Below are 26,488 nucleotides of genomic sequence, written 5' to 3'. Positions count from 1 at the left end.
AGAACAAGTGAAGAATAACTTCTAAAGAGGCATTTTTCAGTGTTTCTGAAGACGCTTCTGAAAGCTGCACAATTTGTCCACTTCCCCTGGGACTAACCTTTGTTGTGTGCCTCCAGTTGTGAGAGGGAATTAACAGCCACTTTGCAAAGGGAGCAGTAGAGAAGCTTTTTGGCTTTCTCTTCCTCCGACTCTCCTGAAGATGGGCTGGGTGCTGGGGACGGGGTGTCAGGAAGACCAGCTGCTGCTGGTGCTGCTGAATCCACAGAGGGTGTACTGAGGGCTGCAGAAGGGGAAGGAGACGGTGGCAAAGGCGTGTTGACAGAAGGCAAGAGGGGGCACTCTGTATCTGCTGAGCTTGGTGTGGAAGTAGGAAGGCAGCTAGGGGTTGACGGTGACTCTTTAGAGTTGGGACAGGACTGATTGTCATCTGAAAACAGCACAAAGATCTCCTGTTAGTGAATAATTTAGGAAAAAACAAAATGAACCTTCAGACTCTCCTGATGTGAAAATATATATTTTTTAGATAAACCAGTTTGCCAATACTTTCACTTTACATTTCATGACAGGTTCCTGTATTTGAGAGGCGATGCTTACCCTGTTTATTATTGTTAGGATCAGGCTCAGGGCTGGATGGTAAAGGGCCTGGTGGGGAGGGTGAAGCAGGAGGGGGATGGTGTTGCTTGTCACCATCCTGGAGACGGGTTGTTTTGGAAGTCTCGATACCCTTCACCCTTCGAGCATGACGGTTCCCTTTATAGTGGGCTTCTGCCTGGCTCTGAAAAACAAGAGTAAAGCACATGGCACTTTAACATGGCATGTTCATGTCCTTATTTCCACATGCCCACCACCTTGGTTGTCTTTTCTCCATATTGAACCAAGCAGATTCTAATAGATCATCAAATGAAGTATCTCATATAGGCTTATTAAGTGTTATTTACCATCTTGCAATCTTGTACCCCATTTAAATCTTTGGTATGGAGACTAGAAACATGCTTGTCTTCTTTCAAGTTTCTGTATGAGTGCAGAAACATGTATAGAGGCTGAAGGAGTAATGCAACGTGTGTTGAGCTGTTTTTTGTGACGGGTAATGATGCACCACTGATGAGGCCGTCAGCAAAGATTAGTCTCCAGAATATTCTTGTCTTCCTTCAGCACTGCTGTAATCACAGCACTGGCCTGCTGAGCTGATGATGATTATTGAGCGGTGGGATAATCTGAAATGGGCTGGGGGGCTGTGGGTGAGGTGTGACAGTTGACAGTCAGTTGCTGGGCGAAAAGTTTGCATCCACGAATGTGCACTTAAGAGGATCAGTTCCAAGCTGATCCTCCAAGGGAGCATAAAGAGGTATGGGCATTTAAAGATCTACCGTGGGGATGTGGGATTTTACATTTCAGTTTTCAGGATCCAACAGGAGACAAGTTATGTATTATAGGTCTGCCATTTCCTCACTTCCTCCCACCTATGAAGTGAAGGATTCCCTGGAAAACACACAGATTTAACGTGTAATGTGTGCACATTCATAGCCATATCAGAGCTGCATTAAGGCTCCTTTTACAAACATTTTATATGTCAGTTATATGACTTCATCACTGAGGCTTTTATTGCTAAAAAGTCACAGAAAAGACAATATTTCATGAGCTTACCACTTTCTACATAAGCCGTACTTATTTTAGTTGTAATTGTTTATTTTTTAGAGCACTGAGGTCACAGCTTGTTCTTTTGAGCTTCCAGTGTAACCGGCAGCTATTCAGACCATAACTTCCTGTTCTGTCTTCCAACTGTACAAGTTCCTGTACTAGAAACCTCTCTACAGATTCTGCATATTCATAAACACTATCTTGTTTTTTTTTGATAGAGGTTAAGGTTTGCGGTTACAATTATTACAAATATGTCCACTGGGCACTAATCTCAATGCCCTTACTTTCTGCCTCATTACACAAAAGGTTTGCTGTGCTGGTATTTCACTTTGGCATTCGATGTAAATCATGTGGTGCATGATTTACATCCGAAAATATTCCTCGCTGATACAGAAATCAGTGTAAGCCTCCAAGTTCAGATATTCATGTCCATGTCACCATCAAGTGAAATCAAAGGAAAGGGTGAGGTGTTAGGGTACAAATATAGTTCCTGTAAGCTCCTTATTAATACAGTAATATGACACTGTGTGTGTGACTCTATGTGCATGTTTATGCTCATGCAAACACCTTCTGGAATTAGATCTGTTTCATTATGTCAATAGAAAGGCTGAGAAACCCACATGAGGCGTGTGCCAGGTACATGTTGGGGCTCTGAGGCAAAGGGTCGACTGGGACGTGTCCAGCATGCCTCTGTAAGCCTGTGGTATTAACTGCCAATGATAGTTACCCATATAGCCCTCATCCTGATTGGTGATGACAGAAAGGCAGATATAGCTCTGCCTGTGTAACTCTACTCCCCCAGCTGGTGCTTCCCTGCAATTAGGCAGGAGATGAGGGGCCTACAACTCGACAAACAAAGGACAGAGAGCTCCGAAGGCCGAAATAGCCAGTGGCCTCTCTTGTTGTAACCCAGGCTCTGTGCTGCCGGCCTTCATGTTTTGTTTTGTTTTTTTTTATCTTTTTCTGCAACCCAACAGTTTTCTTGCTGCTTGTGCTTTGATACTTTCACTGTCCTAATGACCTTCAATGTCAAGAAATCAATGAAGGGCTGCCATCCATTCATGCATGAAAACATCCTGACAGCATCAGAAGTGGGGCCACAGTACATTACAGGATCCAAAGTAATTAATGTCAGTGAGGGTATTTTATGTAAGAAGAAAGGTAAATAATACAATATATGATAAAACAGAAACTATGTTGGGCATAGGAGGTGAAATGGATGGAGAGAAGCTGAGTGAGAGCCAACGGAAAGGAGAATTTAGATGAATGAAGAAGTGGGAATGGGATTTAAGGAGAAAATGAGAGCAAGTGAATGTCCCTAAAATCCTTTTTCTCTATAAGCAGGATGTGCTTTGATGTTTTATCTATAAACCGACAAAAGGCACTGAAAGCAGATAGAGCTGGTCTAGCAGCCAAATCTACTGAGGACAGACAGCAGTGACAGGAAGAGGGGGTGGAAAGAGGCTTGAGAGGTGAAGAGAAAGACACGGTATAGAGTATACCCCCACAGAGGGAGAAGTGGAAACATGAAAACCGATGAGGAAAAAGAAAAGAGAAAAGTTGCCAGATTGATGGGAGACAGTAATGAAACAGGATTTTGTATCTGCCCGAGGAGGACAAGGAGAGATGGGGAAAGGGAGAGAGAGGTGTCCAGCATGTTACAGCAGTGGTGACGATGGCTAATGCAGCATGGTGTGACGTCAACCTTGCAGCAGAGCTGAGCTGAACACACTGGCAGGCTAATCTGTCCTCTGTGGCCTCAAATGAATTGCGGTGTTATAATTACAGCGTGTGGGACTACAGTGGAGCAGCAGTGATAGGCACCTGACTCCCAGTGACCACCATCAAGCAATTTGCTTTCGCTTCGTATTCCCTTAAGAGCCACGGCACAGACCAGACAGCATGAGTAAGCCAAGTACGGCACTGTAAGTAGAGTATTCCTTCATTATTAAAGAATGTCCACTATGCTTTAAGCTCCCAGACTCTCAGGTTACTCTGGAAAGTGTTGTAGAGCTGCAGCAGAGCAGATGCACGCTGCCAGCTCATGAGTAAAGTAGCAGGCTGGACAAACAGGTGGCTCAGAATTAGAAGTCCCGGGCACGTGATAAGCCATCCACACACACCTGCATGAGCATTTTCATACATGCACATTTCAGTGAACACACAGGTATGCAAATGAGAACATGGTGAAGAGAATTAAAACACTTCCCTATTACACGTACCCCACCCCCATAATAATAATGATAATGTCGACCATGTGAGAACACGCAAGGTTTGAGCAGGGGAGATATAATTAAGCGGCCCCTCACAGAGAGAACAGGGCAGTGTTACACAAGTTTCACATGACTCCCTCCCTGCCTGTGTCCTTTACACACCACTGCATTTAGAGTGCAAGTATTTAGCACTTCGTCCCTGGAATCCAATCATATTTTTAGCCAGGCTTGTATATCAGGCTTTTGTTTGATTTCTGCTCATGTTTTAGGTTAGAGGTTACAGCGGCAAGTCATAAACACCAGGATTTTTCCATCCTTGAAAGCTCTGTCAGTGTCGAATGCATCAATCATTCAAATGCAGCCCCAGCGTTTTGTTGACAAGACAGGATATTTGCGTCCTGAACTGACGTTTTTTTTTTATTTCTGGGATTATTTCACATTTTGCACAAATATTGGCACAAAATAAATACAAAAATGTAGAGATACAGCTTGAGAAGAAGTGTGCTCACCAAGAAATGGTCTGTCCAAATACATATTTTTCTATGCAAAGAAAGTCCTATATCACTAAAATGTATTCCCTGTGCACACTCACTGTAACAGACCCAGGAGTAGACAGGCGCAGACTCGTCGGTCATGTCATCCAGTAGCTGCCCACATTATGAATGATTTGCTTTTCAACTTCAGTTAACACTACTGCCTCCTTAATGGGGGACACTCGAATCTTTCCTCTAAAGTTTCATCACTTCAGGCCTCTTTTATTTCAGCCCCCCTTTCCTTGCGTTGGCATAGGCGCCGCCTGTTAGTCATAACGTGCCACAAATGTGCCCCATCAGCAATACAGAAACTTCTAGGACTCCATCCTCCTGCTTTACTGTAACCAGCCAACACGTCGTACAAATGTCAATAACAGCCTCGTCAGAGTGGGATAAGGAACACTTACAGTCACAAGCTTGCTGTCAACAGCTAAGAAATGTTTTTCAAACTTAATCGGGATAATCGGGAACTTATCTAAGACAACATTCCTTTGAAACTTTAATACTACTATGTAGGAATGTGTGAGAATTCCAGCACAGGTGAAGCAAGCAGGTATTTCTCTCCCTTCCTTCCCCCACACTTTTTGGTGGACAAGCTAAAAATGGAGCTGCTAAAGTGTGAACTAAGTTTTCACCTTCTCCAGCTGTGCAGTCAATCACCAGCCAACTTCAAGTCCAGACTGCAGACTTAAAAGGTCATGTGCAGTGAGTACAAGTTCAATTCTGGATTGAAGTAATTCCAATATTCAATATTTTAACATGATGTCTTTAACCAACTAACTTTCTATTAACCCCATCCTTTTATTTACTGCTACACCCACCAAACTTTAAAATCCTGCAGCAACACTACTCAAAACCTTCTGAAATAATGGGCTAACAAGCCTGGCACGCAAAACTTTCCCTAATCCAATAAAAACTAGAAGCAGAGCTGTTAACATTAGACTAAATTTTATTATAGAAGCATTCAGCACTGGTTTCCACAGCGTGGTAAAGCACTCCACAGTGGATGTGCAAATCTTGAACATCCACTACAGACTTAAGCTTTTAGCTATTTAACCTAAAGGTCTCTGCATAAAAGGACACACAGGTGCTGATGTAGCAGGTTGAGGAACAATCACAATTCAAGTGTGCTTGATTAATAATCCAGTTAAAACTAGGATGCTTTTGTGTTTGAGTGTCACTTTTTCCCCAGCATCCTGCTCATCTAAGCTAAGCTATTAGAAAAAAAAGCTGTTGTCTGTGTTGTGGATTTTGCAAGCGGTCAGTTAGTAGGAGTTTTATGTCCATGAAAGTTGTCATACCTCTGAGTTGAAGCGTATTTGACAGACGTTGCAGGAGATGATTGGCCGCTTTGTCTTCATCATAGGTGGCCCAAAGGTGTGCGTCATCACAGCCTTTTGGACAGGGTCCATCTGAGGAGAGACAGCCCAGAGGTCACATCAAAGATTCAGCACCACAGGAGAAATTCAGAGGCCAGTGCTTCTCCTAACCGCACTGCACTCAAAAGTTCAGCCGAGTGAATGTGGATGAGAGAGAGAGAGGCGCTGAAGAAAAAGTGCAGGTGAATGACAGCCTCTGAAGGGGAAGAAAGGCTGGGAGATAAAATAGAGTTGGGGAAGAGTGAAGTGAAGAGGGAGCAGTGATTGATGCGGACAGGAAGGTGTGTGTTTTCTCTGCAGCAGCTGGTGCTGCTGTCTGTGCCTGAGTTCTTGGGTGCCGTTCAAACGCTTTAATTCATGTTAGGGTTAGAGGGGCCTAATTACAGACTCACAATCTCCAAGAATTTCTACACTGCTATGTGTGCAGAAAAAAAGCTCCTTTTTTAAAACCTACATACCACAGTATTACAAGAAGCAGTAATTTCTCCATGCAGTACTCTGAAAAGATAGAAATGCTTCTTTGAATTTTGCTGCATTTTGGATGATTTTTTTTAAGTAAATAACAGCGGAGTAAAAGAGTTAATGGGTTACCACAAGATGAGACATTAATATCAAAGCTACAGGCAGACATGTGATGAGTTCCAAATAATAAAAAATATGACTCTTAACTTAAAAAAATATGCATAAATATAATCTCCATGGTTGTCATTTCCAGATCAAGGAAAAATATGCCATGTCATACTCTTTACTGCCTCATTTTTAGACAACCGTATTGGACTCGTGTGAGCTCTCTGACCCTTTGGCAGGGTTTGGAAACCGCAGTGCTGGGTGTTGCCCTCATTAAGCAGCCAAAACTCCACTGTGGTTTTACTCCACCTCTCATCTCCTTCTCAGACTGGATGCATGTTGCCAAATGAGAGACTGTTTACACTGCGAAGCTGCAGGCACCAGGGGAAATGGTGTAATTGGTCTGAGGACTTAAACTGGGTGTAAATCTATTGTTAGAAATATTTACAGACTTAAACGTCTTTCCCCCTCTTGCCTGTGACGTCAGCTCTTCGGTTTATCTTTCGACTGTTTCGTGCTTTTCATGTGGAGACCTGCAGCACCTCCAAATTTGTTTTGTTTTCATCTGCTCAGTTGTCTGTGTGCCAGCGCTGCGTCTGGGTGAGCTCAGCGCTACCTGTCTGTTGTGCATGTGGGTATGTATCTGGGGCCTTTTAATGTGTGCGTGTGCGTTGTGTCTTTCTCTGTAGTCTCCCATCACTGCATCTCATTCGCTGCCTTTCTTTGACCACCTGTTCTCATCAGGATCTCTTTCTCTGTCCCAACTCTTATGGCCTCATTAACCTATTACTCCACTTTTCATCTTCTCTTTCACTCTAACTCTCCTCGTGTAATCGAGCTTTTTCTGCACCAGTAATTCACACTTTATAGATGCTTCCCACATATCTGGCTGCATATAAACCTTTGCTTTGGATGCACCACATAACCATATAGCTTAGCTGACAGAGAGCTTAAAGAATCTTTAATTGCAATCAACAGCAAATAGAGTGGTAGAAGCATGCACATTAAAGTTGATTTAGATAATATTTCATAATAAAAGGCTGGAAGCGTTTCATGATAGGATTGCAAAGCATCTTTGTTGAAAGAGGTGATGTTTTACATTATAGGTCACAGAGTTCTATTCAAAAATATATCTTCAGTATCTAGTGGGAGCATCAAAAACACTTTAGGAAGCAGCTCCACCAAAACTGGTTAAGTAGCCGTGCAAAGGTTTTTAGATTTTGTCTGTGGATCCCTGGTGTTTCGTTGCTTTAATCAAGAAAACTAAAGAAGACAGCTAGGTACATTCTTGTCCTCCAAATTGTGTCCTGCATTTCTGCTTTGCTCATTAGTGCAGCAAAAATGTAATTTCTGCGACAGGGGTTTTTGCAAGTCATCATTGAGAGAGGATAACACCGAAATCATCAGCTGCCACAGCTTAATGTTGATGGAAATTGAGGAACAGATATGTCACCTGCTGTTGACTTCTTAGTGTAAACGAACGTCCCCTTCCAAACCGAACGCAGTTAAACAAGAACATGATGTCAGACTGAATTATGAAGTGAAACCAAATTTGCACTTGAAGTCTAATTATCGAGCTCCCGGCAGTCAACAAGGCTGTCTGACATGGGAATACTGAACTCCTGGCTGAAGGTTGTTTTCTACAGTATTAAACAAGCTTTTATAAAATATAAATACATTGCCTGGATGTGGCTCTTGTCCTCTATGTTGCATAACATAAAACTGGCTTTGCTGTTAACAAGTTATAAAATGTTTCTGAACGCAGCACACTTCCTCCTATAAAAACAGGAGGACTAAGGAGTTGGATCTAACTAAAGCCGCTTTCACACGTGAACATTACAAAGACTCTGTTAGACATTTGTGTTCTCACATGCACCTGTGCTGGGTAATGTCTACAGAAGTGTGAGGGTGCAGCGCCGCTTGATAGTTAGTGTTCGTCAACATCTGTTTTTATTTCTTGTGCAGAGCTGTGTAGCTCTTGACTCTCTTATGTACCGAAGCACAAATTTGCTGAGAATTCATTTTCCCCCAAAAACTAAAAAAAGCCAGCTGTGCCACCGCTTCAGAGCCTCAGCAACTATGCTCTATTCACTCCTTTTGAAAATGTCCCAGCAGCTAGTTTGAGAAATTCAAAGGCAGGCGCCAGATGAACAGTAGCATTTTTATGCCTAAATTAACTTTTTTTTTGTCATTGTTTGGACCCTATTATTACCATAATTATGTGAATTGAATGGGAACGGCAGATTGTTACCATGGAAATGTGTATTTTTTCCCCACTGAATGGTGTAAAATAAGGCAGTCTTCATTTTTGTAAAACTGCCTGAATTGTTTTGGACTAATGACCTAGGACTGCGTGGCTCTAAAGAGCAATTTAAAGAGCTCTTACCACACAGCGCAGTACTCTGCAGTCTCAGTGCGAGAAGGCTGGACCTACTGTAGGCTCTGCAGAATGTTAGGTATTTGGAAATTGCCTGTAAACCTGGTGAGGTTGAGCTAACTCCAAACAGGACCATAACTCAGTTTGAAGCAATAATCACTGTAATCAACTGTTTTTGTCAGTTTGCCTTTCACTGTGTCCTTTAAGCTCCCGCAGCCTCTTATCTTATATGATGACAGTAGATGTTAAAGTGACTCACACAGAGTGTTTTAGTATTGTAGACTTGCATAAATTTTTACTGTGCAGACAGAGAATGATTTGCATGAAAGTGCTGTGGAATTAGTGGCCACACTCAATGCCCTTGATGATAAAGGATGAATCATAAACCTGCACAAGGGTCATTCTGCCCGAGTTGACTGATTGTGTGTGTGTCTGTGGGTGGCGCTCACCCGTCCCCTTTTGTCACCACAATGACCTTCACATGAAACCCAATCTAGAAATGTGAGGGAGCTGGAGAAAATGCTGACTGTGGAGAACAGCCCGTGCCTCTTATACGATTGATTAGCTGTAACTCATTTTATTGCTGTAAACCACTCGCTTGGGCATTTTCTCAATTATACTGAAACTCACTGTGCTGAATAAAAAGCAAACAGCTGTCACCTTATTATTTTGCATTAGACACTATAAATCCCTTATCAGTTTATCACTTGTCTTCAGTCGCGAGGCTCCGGAGCCACAACTGAATACCAACTCTGTCTCCCGTTAAGTGAAACAAAGTGATAACAAATCCCAGGCGCCTTCTGTGTGCATATGCACAGGAATGCCTGTGAGCACTCACTGTGTTAAAGTTGTGGAAGAGGCCGATGCTGGCTGGGTGAGGCGATTCCAGGGGGAACTGGAGGAACGGCTTCATATCCAGTGGAGGTGGGATGACAGGTGGGCTCCTGAGGAAGGCCGGGACAGGCCCTGGGCGGTTTACACCTCCTGCGGTAGATGTGCAAACAATAATATTAGAAAACATTTTAAAAAACTATAAATAATTACACATTCTAGTAAAAGATGGCAACCATAAAGCGTTCTTCTTAAAGGAGTAGTTTGACCTTTTGGAAAACGAGCTTACACCAGGAATGTCAAACTAATTTCACATGGTGGGCCACATACAGCCCACTTTGATCCTAAGTAGGCTGGACTTGTGAAATTCCCCCTTTCTGTCACTGTAAGGAAGTTTAACTACACAGTTAATCCCTGTAATGTCTTAAGATAAGAAAAAGAAGTACAGTCTCAATAATATGTCTCATTTTTTAATAAATGCTCTTGTATAAAATAAAACTGTAAGTACTACTCTTAAAGTGTAAGAAATAAATGTGTAGCTCATTGCCCACACTGTCCTTTTATTATAAAAGACAGTTTTTGTTAATTCACAGGAAATGCTCTTTAAAATTTCTTGATGCTTTCTCAAACATCAATACCAGATCTGGGCCAAAAATTAATATTATGACACTTCATTAATGAGTTTTTGAAATGATACCATGTTGGACGTGTGCCCTCATTAAAATAAAAGTGAAGAAAGTGTATAACTCTGAGCTGTTTTTTTCCAGAAATGTCAAAACATATCCAACAAGTTCTAACACATTTTTTCTTTCACTGTATCAAAACAAAATCCGGTGCTTCCCTCATCCTCTGTGCCTTTTTTCACATTTGAACCCTACTCATCACCCAAACCTCTCCTCTCTTTGCTTTTGCTGCTCACTTTTCTCTCAGTAGTAGCTCAGCAGCAGTGAACGCCTGCACTTGAAGACTTTTCTGTGATGGGCAGGAGAGCTAAGCTCCTTAAGCCTCGCAGCTCGGGTGCTGCAGATATCTGTCTTTTCTCCATTTCTCCCAGTGTCTCTCTGTCTCTCGCACCACAGTTTTCTATCCTTATTTCATGGTCCCTTATTCTGTTTGCCTGGCTCTCTATCCCTCATCTGTACTTCTTCTCACTCCAGCACCAGCTCTTCCATTCCTCCTCATCATCATCCTCTTTCTGTTTTCCACTTATGCTCCCACTACTTATTCTTCTCCAGTGTAAAACCAGCAGGACGCTTCAGGCCCAATCTAGCTACCCAGAGAGAATTTGTATAATCTTTTCTCTTGAGATTATATGCAGTCATCTCCCTTTATTGCTGCCTCTTTGTGATGACTAGGCTCCTTAACAGTTTTGTTAGTTTTGAAAAGAAAATTGGTCACTTGTCAAAACAAGGGGAAGAAAAGACTATTTTGGTATCAGAGGAGGCTCCCGTCTCTGACAACAGGGGAGACGTAAAGAATTTACTGTCAGGATCAGAAATAGATGGAGGGGAAAGTCTTTCCTTTTGGCATTCCTCTTCAGGGTGTTTCAGCGTCCTTGGGAGGCTGTGACAGGTAAAGCTCAGCTGTAGCTATTGTTAATCATGTGGGAATACTTTTACATGTGCTGCATGAGAAGGAGAGTGTTTGATATTATGGAAAAAAATTAGGTGTAAGGCTACAGGTTGCAGTTGAAATGTCCTTCAGACATAAAGCCCACAGCTCAAATGGTGGCCATTATCACCTCTTTAAAACAAACGCAGCAAGATTTGTGAAGGATAAAAAAAAACTGGAGTGGCACATCTCATTTCACACACCATACCATCAGGAAGGCATGAGGGACTGCCCAACAACAGATACTGAGAGAAGGAATATAATATAAACATCTATCTATCTATATATCTAGCTAGCTATCTTCCTTCCTTTCCTCCTTCTTTCTTAGCAACAATTCTCAGTAGGCTGTTTAAATGATGCTCAACTGGTACTGGAGGCCCAAATATGCAAAAAGTTGCACAATTAGACGTTAACCATGGCAGGGATGGATCCATGGTTTGAAGACGATTATGTTAAATTGTGACGCTGCCATCTGAATGTTGCAGCAGAGATTTAGACTCATCTGACCAGACAAAGATTTTCCAGTCTTCAATTTTACAATTTTGGTGAGCCTCAGTTTCCTGTTCTTAGGTGACAGGAAACAGGATTCGGTGTGGTCTTCTGCTGCTATATCCCATCTTCTTCAAGATTTAACATGTGGTGCTCTTCTGCATAGCATATGTGCAAAGAGCGGTTATATCAGTTATTGTTTCCTTCCTAGGCTGCTCACTGGATCTGACACCAACAACCATGCAATGTTTAAAATTACTTATATCGCCTTTCTTCCACATTGTCATTCAATTCACACTTCAGCAGATCATCTCGACCATGACTCGACCACACGACTAGCTGATTAGATATGCTTTAATGAAGGTTAGGTGTACCTAATGAAGTGGCTGGTGAGTGTAGATGAGAAAGACCTGTCACTGTATTACGAGGTCATTAGTGGTTGTGTGGCTGCACAGGAAAGAGACTGTCTGTGGACATGAGTGTGTGACGCTTTCTGTTCTCATTCACTAGTTTACAGCATGATGTTCCGTTTGTGAAATATGGTCCAATTTATTAGTCACATGGAAAATGAATCAGGGAATGCCTTGAGCCAAGTCTACTTGGTGATTGACCAGCTGCTGCTGTATGAGCATGTGGTGTCTTTGGTTTCTCAGTGAGAATCCCCTTCCACTTTGTAGTATCTGGTTTACAAAAAAAGAGAAAAAAACAAGATGATGAAAGAAAAAATCATCGAGTTGAAGCAAGAGCTCATAAACCAGTGGGAGGTGTCCAAGTGGCTGCACCCAAAGCAGTAGCATTAGTAGCTTTTTGAGAACTATTTTCAGACATGGATTAACACGAGGCAGCAGGATGTATTCACAGCCACAGGACTGTGTTTGTGTAAATGACAAAAATGTTCATGAACATACCACCAAGCTATTTTAGTGGGCTGGTGCTAAGGTTAGGGTTACATGCAGCATACTGTAAATAATACTTATTTCAAGCATCAGTTCACAACTCTCCTTCTTCCTGTTACACTTAAAATTCTGTTTGTTCTTTATTTGATCAAAAGGGTAAATTCAAAAAGTAGAAAACCAAATTGAATGCAATTAAGCACAGTTTAATTCCCCGCCAAGCAAATAATAGGGCAATAGCGTCTCAGCTGTGTGGAGCGATGGAGAGACATCATCACTGTGTTTCCTCTTTGGCTGGTGAAATGTATTCCCGGCACGTTTCTGGTAAATCCACAGCTCATTTTATGCTATATTACAATTTAAAGGTCAAAGAACGTCTTCTATTATAAATCTGTATTTACAGTGCAGACACAGTAGACTGATGCATTAAAACAATGCTGCACATTGCTTTTAGTGCCACGTTCTGCACCACCCAATTCAGCGTGAGCGTAGCAGCATCGTCCCCTGACCTACCCAGCTCCTGAGTGATATACAATGACATCAGATAAGAGAATGCCATGACCACGCAGGGAGGGAGAGCATTGATTGGACACATTCTGAGGAGAGTTAAAGTGTTAAAGAGCTGCCAAACTCCATAAATCCAGTTCTCACCATCTACAGCTCCCTTTCTCCACTGAAATGAACAGACAGCACCGTCATCTCACTGCTTTACTAGCCCCCCATGCAAATGTTTGTGTGAGAAAGAGATCAATGTCTGTGTAATAGCTTATTGAATTTTTGTGTAGATTGGACGAGAGAGGTAGTTGGACAGAAATGAAGAGAAGCAGAGGAGGGACAAAAAAAAGAAAAAGAAAAACAGACAACCAGAGATGGAATCTTATCTCCCCTGTTATGTGCACACACAGGCGTGCGGTGCACACACCAATATGCTGTGACTAAGGCTTCTCAAATTGGCAATTCATTTAGCCAATTTAGGTTTAATGATCATAGAGGTAATGTCAATGTCAGTGGCGTCGCAGGAGCCTCTCTGTATTCCCTGCTTGCTTCCATCTTCGCGCTCCATGATGGGACCAGGAGGGAAGGGGACAGGAGACTGTGTGACATGCTGTCTGCCAGAATGAAGTCTGATGAGAGGCAAAGACACTGCAGGCTCCCACCAAAGAAAGAAACCTTTATCCAGGCCCGTTAGCTCCACGCTCAAGAGGACCGGCACACGATGCCAGCCGCGTCACATCTGCATCTAAATGGCCTGCTGTGTACAGATAATTCTGAAATGAGCGTCTGTGGTGGATTAGCCAGCCTGCCTCCTGACAAAAACCCTCTTGCTGTCACTGCAGCAGAGACAGAGGCAACCGTGTAGTGGAAGGGTGTCTAATAACCAGAAAACCACTGGGCTCACTGCATTTGGGTTTGGCTTTCTCCCTCAGGTTGAAGTACAAAGGAATGCGAGACAGAGCTGATCCAACATTTGGTCGCAGATGACACCATTGGTGTGTCTGTGATTTACGACTAACATTTTCAGTTTTGTAGCTGAAATGCTGAGTTGGTAATTGCCACACTTTGGCAGAGCTGACATTAAAACCAATCCTGGAAAAAAAAAAAGTCATGCAACTGTGTTTAAAGCTCCAACCTTTAAAGAACCCCAGCGCTAACTTTGTCGTGAATGCAGAGGGAAGATGGGTCTGTCTTAGTGTCGCATACTGCTCCTGTGAAGGACTGAGCATGAAATCCAATTTACTGCAGCTCAGCTTACCCTCAAGTCAAAGGCAGCTATTTCAACCTAAGCGGGGGGACAGACGACGGTACACACATTCGCATTCGCACACAAACCTTTGTAGTCTGAATAGATGATGCTCTAAAAAAAAGGGTAATTTATGGGCTGGGTTCTGATTAATGTTGTGTTGGTCTGTGTGAGATCTGGAAAGGACACAGTGAAGAGGAGAGTCAAGTGCTTGAGAAGGAGAACACATTTGATTTCAGTCTGCACTTTGTTTTAATGATAGATGCTTTGCGCCCCAGTGGCCAAGCTTAAATGCCGCCTCCCAGAGAACTCTCTGAAGTCCTCTTTCAGTGGAAACGTGTGTGTGTGTGTGTGTGTGTGTGTGTGTGTGTGTGTGTGTGTGTGTGTGTGTGTGTGTGTGTGTGTGTGTGTGCCTGCTATGCAGTGCTCTTGAGATTCCTTAGTCCTTCTGCAGCTCCAGTCTCTGATTTGATGCAGTGTTTATAATTACCGAAGACTTTTTTTTCTTCCTCTGCAGATTTTTCACTGCTCTCATTCAAATTAAAAATTATTATGTAATGATGCAGGACATTACTTTGTCTGGATATTTTCCTGTAAATGATTTCTCAAGTCTTTTCACAGTCTTTCCCCATGAAGAGGTTAAGAAAAAAAAAGTGATTATCAAGGAACTGGAGATGATAAGCTGAGAACTAATGGCACTGGGCTGAGTGGTTCGAGTCGATTGAGCGAGAAAAGGAGGTCTGGACAAGGAGGCGAAAGGAAGGCATCAGAGGAGGAGGTGGGGGTTGTGGGGGGAAGGAGCCGCATGTTTTGAGGTGAGTCCAAGGTGACCAGAGGAGGTAAAGAGCCATGTCGACCTGCGGGTTAATGTACAGAACAAAGGCCATCTGCTACCTAAAGGAAGCAGTCGTACTCCATGCAGCTGAACCACAGCGTGGAACATGCTGGTTAAAAACATTGATTTAAAAATACTGGAAGGAGTCAAGTCAAGTAGGCTACAGCTGTTGCAAAGGGTTAACCTTAGCAAGTCACATGCAACGCTTACATGGATGAGCAATTTCATGCTATGTCTCTTCTAGTGGGTCGGCTACATGCCATGACTTGTTTTTGGTAGAAGTCAGTTTAACTGTGTATCAGAGTAAAGAGTGTCTCCTGTGAGGTGTCTGAGCAATCTGCTTAAAGCTTACCCCAAAGAGTATACAGTAAATATAAGATGTAGGTCTGTGACGTCACTCAATTCTTTGTAGACAACAGTTTTTGAAGCCTCAATAATGACTGCTTCCATATTGTTTCTGGAAAGTTTGTTTTAGAGCCAGAAGTGACAATATATGGAGAAAAGAGTGAGATGCTAATTTATCAGCTAATGCTGCAAGATCAGCTAATAGCAAAGATATCTGCTTAATACTATAATTTCATTCACTAAAACTGGAGCTCAGATTTCTTTGAGGGTAAAATTAACTCACAGCAAACCAATTATTTGTCATGTGACTATTAACATTAGAGGAGGGTGGATCAGTCTAAATATTGATTATTGATAGTATCGATACCAATGCTGGTATTGGCATCTGATAAAAACTAGTGCGACAGGATCAATACTTTGTTTCCATAAGTTCTGTATGTAGCCCAGTGAATTGTATTAAATAAATTATTATTATTATTATTATTATTATTATTGGGAAATGAAAAACTATACCTAAAACATCCACTATGAAAAATTTCTATCTGTATCTTTTTGTGTTGACAGTCACATCTGTTTTATTTATAGCCTGAAAGGTGTGTTTTGTTGTATTAACTATCATAAATCATGGCACACTGGCCTTTCCTACAAAAGCTACCTCTATAGGTTAAAAGTATCATTATCAGTATTGATATTGGCAATCCTGGCCCTGTGCTTACTTGGTATTAGATCACTAGAGTGCTAGTTAAAATGACCCAAAAGGCACCAACATCACAAGAACGGCCCTTCACTGTGCAGTTGACTTTATGGGAAAGTCACCCATCAAGATTTTTTCATAACTTCTTTTTTAACATTAATAAACGTGTTTTACATCAGAGACCCATGCGCTCATGTCTGGGGGTGTATTCTTAGAGCCTGCCCCAAGGGACAAGCACTTCCTGATGAATTCTTTTTGAAGCCCGATTTTCAGCTTGTAAGCACCTGTAATATTGCTGCAAGCTTTCTCCTTTCTGCCAGTACAAATCTACAAAAGCTACCACTGAAAAAACAGCTTGCCAGTCAGACTTCTGGGTAAGCCAAAATTTCCAGATCCATAACTTCAGTTTCAGGTTACTAAGTTTATACTAACCTAAAATTTCGACTTACAAATTTTTGTGGTGGTGGAAACAAACTTCCACAGGAACCAAATCACCAAATACTAATAAATGAACCTTAAGAATATTAGTAATATATGTTCATCGTCTCACTTGCTACTGATTATGAGAGGCTTTTTTTTCAGTCTTTTTACTAGAAGTCTTCGTGTTTGCTAGCTGTCAGCCAAGAAACTCAATCTCCTTTTGTGTCCATGTGTTTAGGAAATTCTCCCATTAAGCCTGAGTTTGTGGCCAAAATTGCAACATTTCAAGATTCTGTCTTCAAGAAAAACAACAACATTAGTGGTGTTATCTACTGTGTTTCCATTAAAGACACACAAAGAGGTTATAATAGTAATGAAGTAAAACCAAAGTCTACTTAACAAACTGGAAACAGAAGAGGCATTACTTTTTATGTAATGACATAAAAAAGCATCCGTATGTCAATTAGAAGGCCTACTTCTCCAATTAACAGCACCGTGGCCTTTTCACAAGTTTCCCTTTTGCCACCTACAAAGTTGACCGATACAGATATTTCCTTTTAAACTATAAGCGTTTTAATGTTAAAACTGCATCAGTGCATTCAGTCTTTTGCATGGTTGTGTGGATGTCAACATGCTGCATCCTGAAGAGATTTGTTTCCTAAAAAGACTGGTGAACATCTGCCCGTTCTTCAGCTCCTGTCAGGCTTCAGCGCTTTGGGGAGTTGCTGGAACAACCCGAATCCAACTGCCAACTTTGTCTTTCATTATGTCGCAGGCATGATGTCGCACCATTGAGGCTCTAACAGGGCACTGCAGCACAAAGCTACACAGAGCAAAGTGAGGGCCATTAAGAGATCCACCAGGACAACATGAACAGCAGCCATGCCCCACATTATTATCCCTTTTTTTCCTCAAATCATTTACACACCTGCTGGGTGGTGGAATAATACACCACCGTAGATACAGACATACAGAAACCTGAGAACCAAAAGTACACAGAACACACAAGAGCATCCAAAGCAAACATGTTCAGTAAAAATGCACATACAAAACAATGGCATCAGACAAACAGCAGCCAGATGCATCATCATTTTATAAAAAAGAAAACAGACAAAAGAAAGGAATACTTGATCTTCGATGCATAGAAAAGTCACAAAGAACAAAGTAGGATTGTGTGGTATACAGCTGAAATACATACAGCACAGGTTTTATTCCACAGAAGCAGAAATGACCGGTTGTATTTTGGGATTTGATTGCAGTCTAAAAGGGAGAGTGTGGTTTTATGCTATAGCATGGCCTTAAAGCAACACGCAAGGGTAAGATTGAGGCGGGTGGCGCACATAGTGTGCATAACTTCAGAACAATAAACAATAAACAACTGTATGATCAGCCCATGTCCTCATGCTACTTTTGGAGTCCTTAAATCAGGAAATGATAGACATTACTGTTTTGTGCTGTAGATTTCAGAGCATTTAACTGTATAATTATGGTCAACAAGAGCTCCAAACTTAATGACAAATGTGTCATTGCCTTCCAAAATGACATATGAGATTTCCTGATCTAACAGCAACATCACCTATCATTACTTTTGCTGCAGGTTTACAGACTTTAGGCATAAGGAGCTTCTTTGCAAAATGAAAATTGGACAATTTGGGGATTTTCAGTAACATTGATTACAGTTTATAAACCAAACTGTGATTAGCTGCCCTGTTTCCTGGGTCACCACTTTTGGTCCCCTCTCACAGTTCCACCATCACTCCTCTTTCATTTTGCAATACTTACAGGTGGGTAAACAAGGCTATTGTGGGCCAGCATCACATGACACGCTGTCAGACTCAGTGTGCAAAAAGCGATGGTGACAAGCATTTTTGCTGTGTCTTCATACGATACCGCAGATGCTGGTGTCCCCCAAAATGACACACTCTGATTTCATTGTCCAGTGACCCATTTATGTCAGTTTGGACTAGCGTAAGGTTAGGAAGAGTTACGGGTCATTTGTGCACAGTCCTCCTCAAGCAGTTTATATAAACAAATAACAACGATACATCCAGAAACAATGTGCCACTTAATGCAGAGGTTTGACTGTTACCTCACTGTAATTTAGATAAACAAAATGTAATTTCTGGACTGCATGAGCTCCTTGGGTGATAAAAGGTAGTTGCTGATGCCCTGCCTGAGCTCTGCTGCATTTGCTGTCAGCATATAGTCCCGTATAGTCCTGCAGTTCTCAATCCGCTCTCCTCTGCAAGAGTTTCAGGCTTCTTAAACATATGAAATGTGTGTCAGGTTGTTGAACACAGAGTGGCAGCCCTCTGTCTCCATTTAAAATGCCAATACTTTTCACCCTTCATTGCATCGCCTGGATTTAAAGGTCATGTTGTTTATCGGGGTCAACATGCACCTGTGATTCCTTTGGAGGCCGCGGATGAGCGGGGAAAATTCGTCTATGTGTGTCTGGGTGTGATGCAAGATGTGAACTTTTATATAGTGCTGACTGAGGTCTTTGCATCAGACTAGAGGAAGCCTTGGCTCACTTTTAAATAAATAAAAACCTCTGGGTCTGAAATATTCATCACAAAAATTACACAAGAGTTACTAAACTGTGTTCTCCACTGTTCTGCATCGAGGGAGATGAGCCAGGTTCGGCACAGTTCTTCTAGTCTGCGAGGCTGACTGTATCAACATGTTTGATTTTCCTCCTTTCATCAAAAGACATTAAAACTAGGTGTAAATGATGGACGTAGAGACAGAGAGAAGGGAGACATGGGACTGTAGACCAGTGGAGGCTTTCCCTGTTCATCCCCTCCATCTTTGCTGTTCCTGCCTTTGCCTTTCATGGCTGCTATTTCAGTATCTGGAGCTACTTCTGTCTCTCGAAAAGGAAACTAATACAGTTTATAAAATCCCATCAGCCCATGTTGTTGTGATCATGTGTCAGCGCGTTTAGTGTCTAATGCATGCGGAGTTAAAGCTTCTGCACTGGGAAAAGGATTACCACAAGCTCAAGCTCACACTCAGATCACAGGAAGACTCGAGCAGGGGTAAGAGCAAGCAAACAAAAATAAAGTAGTCAAATATTTAGTCAGCGCACACGTACATGGGACAAGGTCACAGTGGTTAATCAAATCTACTGTGAGGAAGGATGGATTAGTGTTGATAAACGGAACAAGATAAAAGGCTGGAACTGGAAAACATCATCTAAATTATATGTTTCTAAATTATACGCCTCTGCGTCACATGATTGCATCTAAAGGATGGTTGTTTTAGCCTTTGAATAAAAGTGCAGTGCATGACATTATTGGATGGGGCATTGAAGAGCTACTGTAATATTCTGCAGATTGCAAAACATCAGCATAACTCAATTGACTGCAGTAAATGCGTTTCACAAACATAATCCAAACTCAATTTGTACACAAGCATACAAAACAGCCTTTATATAGACTGAAGTTGGAGTTCATTATGCAGCTTTATGGCACACTGCTTTCTTGACCTTTTTATACTTCTTCTTAATGCTGATTTGTCCCCTGACACCTTTGAGCATTATGTTGGAGTAATGTACGTACTGACCACAGGGAAGTGAGCCAGCATTGTTGTTGATCTTAAAAATTCTCCTTTAAAAACTGAATCTAAAAGCCAGATTTCCAGATTCCTGAATCTGTTCCATAATGAAGCTTGCTGGCGAGGCGGAGGATTAGACTGATGAATGACATGCAGTCTTGCACCCTGTCAGTGGTGAGTGCGTTTATGCCTTAGGCCAAGAGAAACAGAGATAACTGATCACATAATGCACTAAGTTCTTTTATAATGAACGAGTACCTCAGCTTAGGGTCATGTTAGACTACTTAAAATGAATACATTTTCATAGGAATTTGGAATATTTCCTTAATCGCTTTAATTTGGTTAAAGGTCTCTTCTCTAATTCATTGTGCAATATTGATGTTTTTTTGTGGGATCCATATTTTTTTAAAGACAGCATGTCCTTATTTCCCCTGGAACTGACTAAAATCATCTAATGTACTTGGTGAGTGTGAGAGTCGAGTTCTCACACAAAGTCAAATGAACTGGAGCAAAGCGAGCCTGCTCACAAGACCCTACAGATCTCTTTCACACAGGGTGACACACTGATCACGCATGTCAAAGAAAACATCACATAAATGCATATAAAAAGTTTGCGCCATTCACAAGTGATCATCTCATCAGAACAGAAATGTAACTGTGTAGAAGAAAAACAAAATCAATCGGATCAATGAGAGCACGGAGGAGGAAAAAGCCCTCTAACGCTGTCTTACCCAAGATCATGCTGTATTCTCCCACTTGTCTTTCCCACGTTATCTTCCTGCTTGACTCCTCTCCTCCTTGATCAGCTACAAGGATGACTCAAATCTTAAGCGCCCCCCTCTCTGGTTCTCAAAACTCAATGTGGAAAAGACATCCAACATCACAACCTTCACTTTGATTCTCTACACTGTGTCTTCCCTCCCGCTCAGTGTCCCTCATCCACATTAGATACTTCTCCTTCTTCTTCTCCTTCAGGTCTCGGTACACGTCTCAGGCAGCTGTTGCCAGAGGAGAAACACAGCAACCCTGACTGCAACACAGCATGCACTCAATCTACTGCAATGAAGCCTGTAATTTATTCACTGTTATATATTCACTCCAGCAGGAGGAACACCAGAGAGATGGAGGCTTGCCTCACAGGAGGAACCTCTGCACTACAGCATGCCTCTCTCTCTCTCTCTCTCTCTCTCTCTCTCTCTCGCTTTTGCTCTCTCTCTCTCTCGACCATATTTTTGGGGTTGGGTATAACCTAAAGGCACCTTGCATTTCTAAGCTGTGATTGGCTGGAGGTTTAGCCAATGAGAGCAGCTGGAACTGAACATTTTCTTGGGGTGTTTGAATCAGGACGCAGACTGATAATGCTGCTGTCGATTCTGCTCTCTCTTTCTCTCCGTCTCCCTTTGTCTCCTGTTTACTATTGACGACCCCCCCTCCAGCACACACACATACACACACACACATGCCTCTCCTCGTCTCACTTTCACTCTCATCGACAACATCTGAAACTGAAATATGTCTTTGTGCCCTGACAATTTCCTCCTGAGATTTTCCTCTGCTCTCTCCCTCTACCTGTCTGTTGTCTGTTAGGTGTATACACAAAAATCAGCGGTACATTTTGGAAAATGCTGACCGAGTTCACGGTGTTGTTGCAGACAAGTGTGCGAAGAGACAAAAAGAAGAGAGGGCGCAGAGGCGCAGTAGAGACTGACAGCTTGAGAGACTCGATGAAGCATTGTGGGGAGGGGAGGAGAAATTGAGGTTAATGCAGACTGACTCGGGGATGAAAGTGTAAGGTGAGGAAATGTGGAAGATATGGTGAAACAGCAGGATGAAGGAGGGAGCTGACAGCTGTTTGACAGGCAGCGGCAGAGAGTGCTGAATGAGCTTAAATACTAAGCTCACTGCACGCACTCCTATACCAACATTTACCAGAACAATGAATTTAAAGTGTATGCTGTGCTAATGGATGTGCGAGCCTTCGTCAAACACTTTCCCACAAGATCGGGCTGTCACATGAACTCTTTTGTTCGGGCTTTAGGCAACACGATCTGGTCCATTTTTACATAATTAAACAGTCATCCTAAAGTAAGTCAAATAATGCTGCGTGTCAGTCTGTTTGTGTTTAAGTTTGCTTGAACCCAGGGTAGAGTTTGTGTGTGTGTGTGTGTGTGTGTGTGTGTGTGTGTGTGTGTGTGTGTGTGTGTGTGTGTGTGTGTGTGTGTGTGTGTGTGTGTGTGTGATAAGGTTTCCTCATTAGTAGAGTCAGCCTGAATAATGCAGGCAGGTGTATTGTTGTGGCCAATGGGCCAGGTGCTAATATGGCTGTCTGAGGGTGGAGGGTCAGACACAGCATGACTTTAATGGATGTCACCATGGGAAAATGAAATCGGACCTCAGAGCTCATGTGACGAACTATCCCATCTGTGTATGTGTGTGTCTGTGCGTGTGTGTTTGTGTCTGTATGTGTATGTCCTTGGGGATTTATGCTAAGTCTTTGCCTTGTTTACTTAATAAAGAGCCTTTCTGGTTTTCGGAGAACAAAAAGTTCTGTCAGTGTGAAAGAATATCTTTGCTGAACTGATCAATTATACAGTGGAGTTAATGACAACCAAAAGGATCATTTAAAGTAATTTTTAATCATTATTTAAATATTTCTTGTACATTTATGAAAAAGGTTTTCACAGGACTCTATGTAGTCACTCCATGATTCAGTAACTTGTAGAACCACTTTTAGCAGCAATAACTTTGTTTTCTGTATAATTTTATCAGTCTGTCACGTTGTTGTGGAGGAATTTTGGCCCACTTTTCTTTACAGTGCTGCGTCATTTCAATTAGGTTTCCAGGCATTCATTTATGCACCTGTTGGACACTAAGTCTGGCATGTGACTGGACTGTTGCAGCTCCTTGATTTTTCTCTTTTTCCGGATTTGTGTTGTAACATTTGTTGCTGTGCTTGGCATCATTTTTCTGTTGCATGAATCAGTTTCAGTGAAGCTTTAGCTTTAACCTGTGGAGTCTGAGATGTAGCTCTTGGGTTTTGTGCTGTTTCTCTGAGCATAGCACAGTCTGACCATGGGGTGAGTTTCCTGGGATGTCCAATCCTGGGAAGATTGTGGGATTGTAGCATTGTGGCAAACCAGCAAACTGCCTTAGTACCAACTTGTATTGAGGTGCTCGCACTTGCTGATAATCAGTTAATGATGTTTGATCAGTTCTACTTACCCTCTGAATTTCTATGGTAGCAGGAAGGGTGTACTTAGTCTTTTACACGACTCGCATGGCCCCCATTATGTTTAGAATAAAGTATTAAAGTTTTGATTGCATTTAATTTAGTTTAGTTGCATACTGTACATTCAGTAGTCCTGTGTATATGTGCATACACTCCCGGGAGGCCATAACTGTGTCGACAGATTTGTTGAAAAGTCCAATTTAGGTTTAATCTTCAGCGGTGAGGCCTGAAGTGTTCTGCCAGTCCTCCTCTGATACCATTAGAATAGCCATAAGCATATGCTTGGTAACCCAACACAGGCTTTTGTGCCAAACAGACAATGCAGATGAAGTAAATGCAAATTATGTCACACTCAGCTTAAGTGTCTTTTTGTTTGTTTGTTTTTTGTTCTACATATGAACTACACACTAACTTGAGCTACGCTTGGTTATAAAGCTATATAATGTAAAGTGTATTTCTGCTCTGATGTGATGAGAGAAGATCTACTGAATTTACTGCACCGTGGAGGTTAAAATAGGCATCGCTTGAATTAACTAAATGACCAACATGCACTGTATATAAATATACACAAACAGGCACACACAAGGACTAAACACTGGTCTGTGTGCAGTAAAGGAGTAAAGGGCACTTCATCAGCACGTGTGTTGTACATTACAGTGCCCTCTGATGGGGGAAGGGGCAATATATATATGTTAATATTTTAGTGTTATTAAAGCATTTTTTATGCGATCATAAACAAATAATTTCATTTGCACTTACTAAATTTTTAACCAGATTTTTTTAACCACATCTGTGAAGACAAAGACTTGGAATAACTATGATGGAAGGTAATGGGGACTCAAGTAAAGATAATGTGAGCAGAGGCCAGCTGTGCAATCAGTTCCCTCTATGTGAGCACCCAAAAACTGGTGTCTTATACTTCACATGCTATTAACCGAGACGCCAGAGTGGTTTAGATTCTGTTCACTACATCAGTTTGTTGAGTCGAATAATAATAGCAGACTTTTTTTTATCAAAAATTCAAATTTATAAGACGCTAGTGAACAATTCTTTTTCACTACAACATACAGCTTAACTGTGGTGATCAATTTCTTCTCAAACTTAAGATAAAGTGTTTTGGTTTTTTTTTACTTTAAAGTGCTTTAAGTCCAGATGCATTTTAGCTGCTGTATATATAAAGAATTAGAATCAGAATATGCTGACATTGGGCACACAAGAATTACCCCCACACCGCTCTAGCTGTGACTAGCCTTTCCTCGGGCAAAATGTCTTCATTTTAATAACAAACATTACTGATATCTTTTGCGTGTGCACACCGTTCTGCTTATCAATATGTTTAAGAATGTCAGGGAAAACAAAGAAGTATTCTGTTCTATCTATTCACGCCAAAGGTTGCTTTCTTTCTTTCTCCTCCTTCTATACAGCTTCCTTCTTCCATCATCCATTTCCTGCATCATATCAGTGAAGCGTGTAAAAGGCTGAGGGTCACACCAGGTGTGAGTGCAAAGTCTTATCTGACCCTGCGTGCTGATGTTTGCAGGAGACTGGCCTAACTTTCATCAAAGAGAGAAACCTTCAAAGCCTCGTGTAGCCACTGTCACTCGCTCTTTATTTCTGCTCAGAATATTGCAGTAATGAGGGGATCCCGGCTTACCCAGCCTCTCAGTTCTTCTTAAGCTGATCAAAGGAAGCAAACTCAGGCTGGTGGGTGTTTTTGCATTGCTCAGTAGTCTGTTATGATCTTACCTGAGCCCCACATTGGTTGCTTCTGCGCTTCGCGATGCTCAATGCGATCCAGCTCCTTTGACCAGTAGAGAGTCCGGAGGTCAGTGTGTCAGCCAGCGTAAAGTACCACAGAGATACCGTCCTCTTTGAGTGGAATAAAAAAAAAGTACGCTCACATTATTGTAGAAATATAAATAAATAAACACTCAGCGTCGTGAGCGCAGAACTGGCACCAGTCAGCTGGGGAGTGAAGAGGGAAATGCTCGGTGCAGGCAGCCACATGCCCACAGTGTGGCTGCATCAAACGACAAGCATCTTGATGTTCAGCTTCTTCATCTTCCGTTCTCTCGCTCTCTTTATCCTCTTCGTTTCAAAAAGCCTGTAATACTCTGTGTCTGTCTGTATTTTCTCTGTGTTTTCCTTTCATGCTGTCACCGCTTTGCCGGGAGTGAAGGAAACAAGTGCACAAGATTCCAGTGGCTAATTCTGCTTCTTAGGACGGGGGAACCTAATATGTGAGGACAACTGTGGAAGGAGGGAGATACAGGCAGAGAGGGAGTGTGTGTACGGAAAAGGAGGGGCAGGAGAGAGGAGGGGAGACCCAGCAACGGATGGCAGATCAGAGGAAATAAGGACTGAAGTCTGCGTGTGTGTGTGTGTTTTGAAGATGGTGGAAAGTCACTGAAACTTGAAAGAAGTTGTTGACATGGTGAAGCAAAGGGAAGTATAATTGGTGGATGGAACAGATGGCTTATGGATAGATAAACTGTGTATTCTTTTTGCTTGTTTGATCTTGAAACAGGTTCCCACACAAATGGCTCTGCCCCACAGGGTTCTTTCACTCATTTGTTGAATGACCGGGTTGTTTTAATGAGTTACGAGCAAAGCCTGAGTTATTTACACAATCGTCAAAACCCTTTGCTCAAATCCTGCTCTGTCCACATGTGCTTGATGATTTTACTTATCGGTTTAATCCCTGTTATCCACAAGCTGAAGAATTTCAGTTTGACAAATGTGTCAGAGAGGCTTATATATATTACAGATGGACAATATGTAAGAATTTAAGTTGCTAGAAACTCAATCATTATTACTGTGAACTTTATGAAGATTTACAACATTTTAGCTTCACATCATTATCTTTGAACAGCCCTCAATTTGGGCACTTTTGCAAAAGTGAGACCCCTATTAAATGCTTTAGATCAGTATATTGAATAATCTCATTTTATATTTATTTCAGCCAGTAAGCAGGCATTTAAGTTGTTGTCATTTTATCCATAAATGATTTTGTGCAAATTATCTTAAATCTGCATTAAGTGACAGTCTGTTCACTTGAAAGGGCCATTAAAAAGCTGTTCTAAAGACAGACTGCAGAAACTGAAACCCAAGTGTGGGGTAGTGTCTTAATTCTGG

At 41.9% G+C, this 26,488-nt stretch overlaps 1 protein-coding gene across 2 annotated transcripts in view; it reads right to left on the bottom strand.

Moving 5' to 3' along the window:
* The window catches only part of LOC116336530 (zinc finger protein 385A-like), a 28,185-nt gene extending 2,610 nt beyond the window's left edge, over positions 1-25,575 (bottom strand). Inside the window, exons 1-5 of one of the 2 annotated variants that reach the window (XM_031760438.2) lie at positions 25,100-25,575; positions 9,546-9,691; positions 5,686-5,796; positions 595-775; positions 98-427 (exon numbers count right to left, since the gene is read on the bottom strand). In XM_031760438.2, coding sequence (XP_031616298.1) covers positions 98-427; positions 595-775; positions 5,686-5,796; positions 9,546-9,691; positions 25,100-25,112 — 781 coding nt within the window. In that variant the 5' untranslated portion in view covers positions 25,113-25,575. Of the gene's footprint in view, positions 1-97; positions 428-594; positions 776-5,685; positions 5,797-9,545; positions 9,692-20,855; positions 20,977-25,099 lie in introns of those variants that run through there. The other variant, XM_039611927.1, reaches the window with a different exon arrangement.
* Positions 25,576-26,488: the final 913 nt, after the last annotated feature.

This window comes from Oreochromis aureus, linkage group 5 (assembly GCF_013358895.1).
Source record: "Oreochromis aureus strain Israel breed Guangdong linkage group 5, ZZ_aureus, whole genome shotgun sequence".
Taxonomy (NCBI): Eukaryota; Metazoa; Chordata; class Actinopteri; order Cichliformes; family Cichlidae; genus Oreochromis; species Oreochromis aureus.
This window is presented reverse-complemented; position numbering and strand designations above follow the sequence as displayed.